This window comes from Myxine glutinosa, chromosome 5 (genome assembly GCF_964187855.1).
Source record: "Myxine glutinosa chromosome 5, kmMyxGlut1.1, whole genome shotgun sequence".
Taxonomy (NCBI): Eukaryota; Metazoa; Chordata; class Myxini; order Myxiniformes; family Myxinidae; genus Myxine; species Myxine glutinosa.
Window position 1 is genome coordinate 41,139,891 of NC_136265.1, and position 10,450 is coordinate 41,150,340.

General features: G+C 51.7%; 1 protein-coding gene across 5 annotated transcripts in view; it reads right to left on the reverse strand.

The window, feature by feature from the left end:
* LOC137427650 (replication termination factor 2) overlaps positions 1–6,205 on the reverse strand; it is a 30,956-nt gene extending 24,751 nt beyond the window's left edge. The window contains exons 1-2 of one of the 5 annotated variants that reach the window (XM_078777946.1): positions 6,088–6,155; positions 1–1,507 (exon numbers count right to left, since the gene is read on the reverse strand). The exon at positions 1–1,507 is cut by the window's left edge and continues 172 nt beyond it. In XM_078777946.1, coding sequence (XP_078634072.1) covers positions 1–1,498 — 1,498 coding nt within the window. In that variant the 5' untranslated portion in view covers positions 1,499–1,507; positions 6,088–6,155. Of the gene's footprint in view, positions 1,508–5,838 lie in introns of all 5 variants that reach the window. The other 4 variants (XM_078777947.1, XM_068117280.2, XM_068117281.2 and 1 more) reach the window with 4 other exon arrangements.
* Positions 6,206–10,450: the final 4,245 nt, after the last annotated feature.

Sequence of the window (10,450 nt, forward strand, 5' to 3'; positions counted from 1 at the left end):
CAAGGTTTTCAGGAAACTTCTCCATGTGTGAGAACAGGAAGTGCATCTTTATACTCATCAAACACCCGAGTTTTTGGAAGGCCTCTATCATGCTGCTGATGAGTCTGGCGTGGTTTGCTGCCTTCGTGTTCCCCAGAAAGTTGTTCACCACCTGCACAAACGATTTCCACGCGGCGCACTCTAGGGTGTTCATGGAGTTTTGGAACTCTGTGTCCTTTATGAGCTGCCGTATCTGTGGGCCATCGAAACTGCCGGCCTTCAGCTTCTCAATGGTCAGTCGAGGAAAGGCTCGGCACAGGTAGTTGAAGCACCTCCCATCCTTGTCCAGAGCGCGCGTGAACTGTTTCATTAACCCAAGCTTCATGTGTAGCGGTGGGATCAATATCTTCTCCCGGTCAACAAGAGGTTCGTTTATGATGTTTCCCGCCCCAGGTACTAACTGCTCTCGCGCCGGCCACTCTTTCTTTACATAGTGCTGGGCTCTGTCTCGACTGTCCCACATACATATAAAGCATGGGTACTTCGTGAACCCGGACTGCTGACCAAGTAGAAAGTTCACAATCTTTAAGTCGACGCAGATGATCCATTTGTGCTGCTCATATTGGATTTTGTCGAGCACGTACTTCACTGCTTCATATTTCTCTTTGAGAGTTGTGGAGTGCGCAAGAGGGATTGAGGCGAACTGGTTCCCGTTGTGGAGGAGCACACACTTCAAAGAGCGCTTGCAGCTGTCAATGAAGAGTCGCCAATCTCTCGGATCGTATTGAGGAGCGCCGAGTTTAACAAGAAGACCGGCGATATCTCGGCAGTACACGAGGTCTTCCTCCTGGCAGAAGTAGCCCATGTAGTCCTCATGCCTTCTACGAAAGAAAGTGATACGCGCGTCCTTGCCAAGTAGATTTTTCTCTTTGAGTCTGGAGGCCAACAGCTCGGAGGAAGTCTTCGACAAGCTGAGATCCCGAACCAGATCATTAAGCTCACATTGTGAAAAGAGCTGCGGACCATCTTGTGCTTCATACTCGAACTCTTCTGTATATCCTTGCTCGTCTGTAGTGGTGGCCTCGTCGTCGCTGTCGGGAAGCTGTGTGAACGCTGGTACAGGAATTTCTTCGCAGTGAGCCACTGGACGGCGGGCAGATGGAAGGTCGGGGTACTGGAGGCTGTGCCGATTCTTCCTGTTGCTGCCAGTAGTATTGATGGCGCAGAAGTAACAATCCGATGCATGGTCAAACGGCTCCCTCCAAACCATCGGAATCCCAAACTTCAGTGAAGTTTTCGCTCCCTTCGTCCACCGCCGGAGGTATTCCACGCACGTCTTGCACACCGTGTGCGGTGCCCAGGACTTATCTTGGTCACCCAGCTTGACTTTAAAGTAAGCCACGTAGGCGCGCTTCACAAATATTGTGATGTTCTTCCTGTCCCCTGACAGCGTGTATTCTCCGCAGATGTAGCAGAACACGTCAGGATTATTCCTGCATGACCGTCGCGCCGACGCCATCACAATAAACTGAAAGAAAGAAGAAAGATGCAGCTGAGTGTCAGACAATGAAATTTAGAATCAATTTGATTGGCTAAGGGTTAATTAAGTAAATTTTGAATTATATTTTATTTATATATTCCTATGGAGTAATGGTGAGACAGGTATTGATTTGATTGGCTAATTGTGGAATTCCCTTTATTGTTCTAAAAACCCGATGAATTCGAAACAGGAAAATAAACAAATATAAGCTGAATCCCCCGTTTACTGCTCTTTAAATACGCTCATACTGAAACATAGAAATTTAATAAATTAGTACTAGGATTTATAGCCACTGAATATGCCATAATTGTACTATTTTCTCAGAGACACGAACCCGCATAACAAAACCGGCGTGCACCAACTTCCACGTCTAAACACACACTGAGCCCACAATGAGTTAATTTAAGGCAAAGGCAATGAATGTTAAGGTAATGAGAATATGAGAGAGAATCTAAGAGGCAATATTGTCACTACGGAGTCCTTGGGAAGAATGACCCAAATTTGCTAAAGTATAACCCTCGTTAGCCTAAATTCACACAAAAATATATTAAATATTAAATAAATTCTATACATATTTATACACATAAATTTATGATAAACACAAATATATTAATTATTTATAATATTATTCGTGTCTGTGCATTGTAATTCGATATATTCTTCAAGAAAAATATGATTGAACTCAAAACCCCTGATATTAGCATATGTATAGCTCGTCAGGTAGGCCTATGGCTGTATCTCAAAAAGTTGACCTGATAGAGCAAAATCAATGTGATATTCGGACTCAGAATACCAAAATTAGTCTAAATCGGCTGAGAAACCCCTGACGTTTTTTTGGCTGTTACCCATTATCATTCCAAACAGGAAACTTACTGCTTTGAGGGACCTCAAAGTTGGTGACCACACAAACAACAGGCACGACGAACTAACTTACACATCAAATAAGGTGATGCAATAGATGCTGCATTAACAGCGGTTAACTTCTGAAAAAAAGTTTGTTTTGTTTTTTTCTACAGCCTTTAAAAGTATTATTTTATTTCAATTGAAATATATACTTCAACACGTAGAACATAAATCGCCTTGTTGGCACTTCCAAAAACCTCCAGTTTAGCAGTACTTGGACAAAATATGACGTCTTTTTACTTCACCTCAACCAATCAAATTCGCCGCTGGCGTGCGTTGGGGAATATGGCGATTCAGACAAAATGGCGGCTCATAGGAAATATAGCGTATGGAAACGCAAAGCAAGAGTTGAAAAGACCATTCCCATGTCCTTTTTCTCAAGAGTGCAGTGGTGGGGAGGAGGAGGTAGCGAGCGCAGGCAGTGGTGAGGAGGAGGAGGTAGCGAGCGCAGACAATGGTGGGGAGGAGGTAGCGAGCGCAGGCAGTGGTGGGGAGGAGGAGGTGGCGAGTGCAGGCAGTGGTGGGGAGGAGGAGGTGGCACGAGCAGACAGTGACGGGGAGGAGGAGGTGGCGGGCGCAGGCAGTGACGGGGAGGAGGTAGCGAGCGCAGGCAGTGGTGGGGAGGAGGAGGTAGCGAGCGCAGGCAGTGGTGGGGAGGAGGAGGTAGCGAGCGCAGGCAGTGGTGGGGAGGAGGAGGTAGCGAGCGCAGACAGTGGTGGGGAGGAGGGGGTGGCACGTGCAGGCAGTGACGGGGAGGAGGAGGTAGCGAGCGCAGGCAGTGGTGGGGAGGAGGAGGTCGCGAGCGCAGGCAGTGGTGGGGAGGAGGAGGTAGCGAGTGCAGGCAGTGGTGGGGAGGAGGAGGTCGCGAGCGCAGGCAGTGGTGGGGAGGAGAAGGTAGCGAGTGCAGGCAGTGGTGGGGAGGAGGAGGTGGCGAGCGCAGGCAGTGACGGGGAGGAGGAGGTGGCGAGCGCAGGCAGTGACGGGGAGGAGGAGGTGGCGAGCATAGGCAGTGACGGGGAGGAGGAGGTGGCGAGTGCAGGCAGTGATGGGGAGGAGGAGGTAGCGAGTGAAGACAGTGGTGGGGAGGAGGTGGCACGTGCAGGCAGTGACGGGGAGGAGGAGGTGGCGAGCGCAGGCAGTGACGGGGAGGAGGTAGCGAGCACAGGCAGTGGTGGGGAGGAGGAGGTAGCGAGCGCAGGCAGTGGTGGGGAGGAGGAGGTGGCGAGTGCAGGCAGTGGTGGGGAGGAGGAGGTGGCGAGCGCAGGCAGTGACGGGGAGGAGGAGGTGGCGATCATAGGCAGTGACGGGGAGGAGGTGGCGAGCGCAGGCAGTGACGGGGAGGAGGTAGCGAGCGCAGGCAGTGGTGGGGAGGAGGAGGTAGCGAGCGCAGGCAGTGGTGGGGAGGAGGAGGTAGCGAGCGCAGGCAGTGGTGGGGAGGAGGAGGTAGCGAGCGCAGACAGTGGTGGGGAGGAGGGGGTGGCACGTGCAGGCAGTGACGGGGAGGAGGAGGTAGCGAGCGCAGGCAGTGGTGGGGAGGAGGAGGTCGCGAGCGCAGGCAGTGGTGGGGAGGAGGAGGTAGCGAGTGCAGGCAGTGGTGGGGAGGAGGAGGTCGCGAGCGCAGACAGTGGTGGGGAGGAGGGGGTGGCACGTGCAGGCAGTGACGGGGAGGAGGAGGTAGCGAGCGCAGGCAGTGGTGGGGAGGAGGAGGTCGCGAGCGCAGGCAGTGGTGGGGAGGAGGAGGTAGCGAGTGCAGGCAGTGGTGGGGAGGAGGAGGTCGCGAGCGCAGGCAGTGGTGGGGAGGAGAAGGTAGCGAGTGCAGGCAGTGGTGGGGAGGAGGAGGTGGCGAGCGCAGGCAGTGACGGGGAGGAGGAGGTGGCGAGCGCAGGCAGTGACGGGGAGGAGGAGGTGGCGAGCATAGGCAGTGACGGGGAGGAGGAGGTGGCGAGTGCAGGCAGTGGTGGGGAGGAGGAGGGGGCGAGTGCAGGCAGTGGTGGGGAGGAGGAGGTAGCGAGTGCAGGCAGTGGTGGGGAGGAGGAGGTAGCGAGCGCAGACAGTGGTGGGGAGGAGGAGGTGGTGCGCGGAGGCAGTGACGGGGAGGAGGAGGTGGCGAGCGCAGGCAGTGATGGGGAGGAGGAGGTAGCGAGTGAAGACAGTGGTGGGGAGGAGGTGGCACGTGCAGGCAGTGACGGGGAGGAGGAGGTGGCGAGCGCAGGCAGTGACGGGGAGGAGGTAGCGAGCACAGGCAGTGGTGGGGAGGAGGAGGTAGCGAGCGCAGGCAGTGGTGGGGAGGAGGAGGTGGCGAGTGCAGGCAGTGGTGGGGAGGAGGAGGTGGCGAGCGCAGGCAGTGACGGGGAGGAGGAGGTGGCGATCATAGGCAGTGACGGGGAGGAGGTGGCGAGCGCAGGCAGTGACGGGGAGGAGGTGGCGAGCGCAGGCAGTGACGGGGAGGAGGTAGCGAGCGCAGGCAGTGGTGGGGAGGAGGAGGTAGCGAGCGCAGGCAGTGGTGGGGAGGAGGAGGTAGCGAGTGCAGACAGTGGTGGGGAGGAGGTGGTGGCGAGTGCAGGCAGTGGTGGGGAGGAGGAGGTGGTGCGCGGAGGCAGTGACGGGGCGGAGGAGGTGGCGAGTGCAGGCAGTGACGGGGAGGAGGAGGTGGCGAGTGCAGGCAGTGACGGGGAGGAGGTGGCGAGTGCAGGAAGTGGTGGGGAGGAGGTGGCACGTGCAGGCAGTGACGGAGAGGAGAAGGTGGCGAGCGCAGGCAGTGACGGGGAGGAGGAGGTGGCGAGTGCAGGCAGTGGTGGGGAGGAGGTGGCAAGTGCAGGCAGTGACGGGAAGGAGGTGGCGAGTGCAGGCAGTGACGGGGAGGAGGCGGTTGCGAGTGCAGGCAGTGACGGGGAGGAGGCGGTTGCGAGTGCAGGCGGTGGTGGGGAGGAGGAGGAGGCGGTTGCGAGTGCAGGCGGTGGTGGGGAGGAGGCGGTTGCGAGTGCAGGCGGTGGTGGGGAGGAGGCGGTTGCGAGTGCAGGCAGTGGTGGGGAGGACGAGGAGGTAGCGATGTTCTCTGAACTCTCCAATTTAAAAAAGGAAAGGCGGCACAAAGCACAGGCGCGTACGCTTCCACCATGGAAACAACAATTCAATTTTACTTTATAAATTTACATTTAATTGTTATTTCAGAATTTTTTCGTACAGATCTTGGCGCTTGCTGGTACTTCCTAAAGGCTGGTTCATAAGTTTTGTTACCCCCAATGTACTTTTACATGAGTCCGGAGACTTTACCCCATGGCCCATCCTGTACTGTACATTATCGGGTGCGATGGGGTAACAAGACCTATGGACCTCCCTGTACAATGGCAACCATGACCCTGAACAACAAAATAACAATCACAACAAAGACCAATACCATTAATATTCGTACATACAGTGTATTTCTCTCGTGCAAATCAAAATTATCGATCAGTTCAAGATGTAACTCTAAGTGATAGTAAAGAAGAATCTGCACTGCAGTCGTTAAGAAAAATAATGGGGTCTTCCGTGGGATTTAATTTCAGACCTAGGGCAACAGAAGAAGAAGAAGCCAACGCTAAACGAGCATTCTTGCCATAATTATACGATAATCTAATAAAACATCTGTTTTACAAACACAAAGGCTTCAAAACGTCACGACGCACCTTTTTAATGGCAAGACGAGTCCGAACACAGGAAGTGCGCCGAACCAAATTGGTTATTGTTTTTTTTAAATCTCCTCTACGTTTTCAGAAATAGCGTACAATATAATGGAATATAACTTTACATATTTAATAATTGCGCCAATTATAACGAAAAATTACCGACAAACTTAAAACTAATACAAATACACCGCTCAATTAGAATTTTGATTTATCTGTGAGAGCATCCCTTCTGAGGTGAGTTGTCAGTTCGAAGCTTTCTCTTTGAAAACAATATAGCGATTAATTAATGGCTAATAGGATATGATGGTTGTGGTGCCAACGTGAACACATTGTGTGCTAACAAACGTAATACTATCACCAATACACCGCTCAAGTAGAACTGTGATGTGTTGGTTAAAGCGCCTCTTCTGAGGAGAGTTTGACAGTTCGAATGTTACCCGATGAAAACAAGATAACGTGTAAATAATGGCAACCACGTTAGCACATTATGTGCTGACAAACGGACCCAAATGCAATACCCTCTGTTATGGCGAGGGTAACAAGGAAATTTGACGCATGAGGCCATTCAGCCTATGCATCTGTAACGAACTCAAGCAGACTCCATCGTGCCGGAAGCGGAAAGCGCGTTTATTGACGCGGTGATGATTCACTCGTGTCTGACGAATAAGCGCGTCCGATAAACCACAACAACAATGCAAATACAAGTCAGAATAATACGTTACATCCTCCTTTCTTTCAAGGAAGCCACTTTAAAGGAAACCAGCAAAGCAAATAACTCTATAAAGTAAAACTTACAATGAATTAATTAACAAACAGCATCACATTCAGATCACGTGAATCAATTGATTTAAATTTAAAGATCCAGACGTCTGGGAGGGTTAACCGCTCTGCCGCTCCTTGTGATGAACTTGGTATTTCTGGGAGATGCAGTGGCTCGAGGCGATGACACTGTTGGGAGACTTTGGGATTCAGATGCTTGCTCACTTGGACTTGGGGACTTGCAGCAGTTCCCCACTGGGGTGTCCTGTTGAGTGGTGGGATCAGGGAAGTCCCTCATGTCCTGGGAAGAGTAAAAGCGAGAGAGTGGCTGACTTCCCACCGGGCCAACATGGGCTGAATGAGGCACTCTGCGGAGATGGAGCCTGTTACACCGGTACACATTGTTTGGGGTCCTCAGCAAATATGACCGGGGGCTGTTGTGGCGCGCCTCAACTACAGCCGGAATCCAATGCCTGGCCTCCGGGTTTGGCAACATCCTAACACTGTCGCCCGGCTGGAGCGGTGGCAAATCTGACATAGATGGCTTGTCATGATAGTATTTTTGTTTCTCCTTCTGTGTGTCAAGGCGTGATCTCACAAGGTGATGGTCATACCGCGCAGGCATGAGAAGAGTGCGGTTGCAAGGCAGTGTGTTTCTGGGGCGTCTTCCCATTAGGAGCTGAGCCGGGGACAAGTTTATTCCTTCAAGTGGAGTGGTGCGGTAGTCTAGCAGGGCTAAGTACTTATCTGCTGACTTCTTCCAGAGCCTTTTCACTGTCTGGATCGCTCTTTCTGCCTCTCCATTGGCACGTTGGTGCTTGGGGGACACAATGTCGTGAGTTATGCCATATTCTTTGCAAAACTGAGAAAATTCCTCTGACGTGTACTGACTTCCGGAATCGCTTCGCAGCTTCTCTGGAATACCATGTCGACAAAACTGCTGCTTGAGAGCTTCGATTACAGAGCAAGCTGTAATGTCCTTGAGGCAATCCACCTCCACAAACTTGGAGTAATAATCGACCGTGAGCAAATACTGCTTTGATTCGAAGTAAAAAACGTCGCTTCCAACTTCGATGAATGGAAGATCAGGCGTGTAAGTCGGCAAGAGAGGCTCCCATTGCTGAGCGCTTTGATACTCTGCACACTTGCAACAATTCCGTACAGTTTCTTCGATGTCAGAGTTCATTGAGGGCCAATACATGACCTCGCGAGCACGCTGCTTACACTTGTTCACTCCGAGGTGCGATTCATGAATCAAGCTCAGCATTCTGGGTCTGAGGCTTGGCGGGATGACAAGGCGCATGCCTTTGTAGACAACACTGTCTGAGACTGCCAATTGCGTTCTGGAGTCAAAGTACGGACGGACCTGTGCTGGGACTTCCTTTCGGGAGTCAGGCCATCCACTTGCAATGACACCGCAGAGAAGGCTCATTTGACTCAGAGTAGCTTCCTGGATTTCGAGGTATTTCCCACTCGTGATCGCAAGGAACTGGAACATGTTCACAGGCTCAAGGTCCTTCCCAGCTTCTGAGTCGGTGTCCGGTAGAGGTGCACGGGACAATGTGTCGGGGAGCACCATCTCAGAACCACGGCAGTAGTTAACCTCCAAGTCATACCGTTGAAGCTTGAGCAACATACGCTGTAAACGCATGGGAGAAGATAGGAGAGGCTTCTTGAAGATTTCCTCAAGGGGTTTATGGTCATTATATACCACTACTGATTTTCCAAAGATATAGTAGTGAAATGCTTCTGTTGCATGGACGATTGAGAGCATTTCCTTCTCAATCATAGCGTAGCGACACTCAGTATCGGTCATACTGCGTGATGTGAACGCTATAGGGTTGCCATTCTGGAGCAAACAGGCTCCTACAGCGTTTTGGCTGGCATCGGCTTGTATTTCAACTGGCTGACTTACATCGTAGTACTGAAGGACCGGGGCCGAAATACATGCTTGCTTCAGCTTCTTGAAGGACAGCTCCTGAGCTGACTGCCAGGAGAACTCCACGTCCGCCTTGCAGAGATCACGGAGAGGCTTGCTTGTGTCACTTAGGTTGGGAATAAACTTCCCTAAATACTGAACGAATCCAAGGAAACGCTTGACGCCTTGTTTGTCTGTTGGACGTGGCATTTTCTCAACTGCCTTCGTCTTGAATGGATCTGGTAGCACTCCTTCTGCAGTAAGCAGGTGGCCTACATAAGGGACTGAGGTTTGCCGGATGAGGCATTTTCGGAAGTTTAGTTGCAGGTTATAACTTGTAGCTCGTTGCATAACTCGCTTCAGTACACAGTCGTGGTGGGTGATGTCACGACCAGCAACTAAAATGTCATCCATTACCGCTGTTGCCCATTCTATCCCTTCTAGCATCTGGTCCATGATTCGCTGGAATATCTCCGGCGAGCACCTCAATCCATAAGGGAGACGCAGCCAGCGGTATCTCCCTACAGGTGTATTGAACGTGGTCAAGAATGAAGAAGGCTCGTCAAGGCGAATTTGCATGAACCCACTGCGGGCGTCAAGCACAGAAAATACTTTGGCTCCAGGGATTTGAGCTAAAACTTCCTGAACAGTTCTCATTGGGTAGTGCTCACGTTTTGTGCACTTGTTTAAGTCTTTGGGGTCTATACAGATGCGGACTTTGCCGTTGCGAAGAGCTACTACCATGGAACTCACCCACTCAGTCGGTCGTTCTACCTTCGCGATGTGACCTTCGGTGACCATCTCTTGTAGCTTGTCAACTATTTGCTCTCTCAATGCTGCAGGCTGTCTGCGAGGAGCGTGAACTACTCCCTGTGACCCTTCTACAAGCTTGATCCGATAAGTCCCGGGAAGAGTTCCAGTTGTCTTGGCAACTTCTGGAAACTCAGAGATTACTGCTTCCTGAGACACATTGACTAGAGGCTGAACAAGAGACAACTTATCGAGCTTGACAATGAGGCCTAGGGCTTCCGAGGTAGCGCCTGACATTACATTCTCCTGATCGAGGTCAATGACCTCAAAACTGGCTCTAACGGTCTTGTTTTTGTGAGAGAGAGGGAGTGTCACGGTACCGACAGGATGGATAGTATGGTTCGAGTATGTTTTAAGAACTTTATGCGACGATTGTAGATCGCCTGCGAGGTGCTGGACTAACTGGTAGTCGTTGAGTGTTAGTGTGTTGCACCTTGCACCCGTGTCAATCCGGAACCGAGTCGGCTGACCCAGCAACGTGACGGTCTGTGCCCACTTGTCATGAGTAGCCGTATTGATGCTTGGTTGTAGAGCGGAGATCCTTAAAATTTCAGATTCCTTGACGAGTTCTTGAGGAAGATCTACATGATCTAGACTGGTCTCCTCATCAAGGGACTTTAGGTCGCGCAGTCTCTTCCGACACGCCGCAAACCAGTGACCAGGCTTCTTGCAGTAGGAGCAGCTAGAATTAATTGCTGGACACTTGGCTTGCCTGTGCACTGACTGGCCACATTTGCTGCAGGGACCGTCATTCCGAAACCGATTCTCAGCTTTGAACAGCTCGGTGGCTTGTGTATGCCTATCAGGCTTGCTCTTACAACGTTGAGTCTGGTGCTGAGTTCGTTCGTTTTCAGATCTGAGGGCTGAGATGAGAGC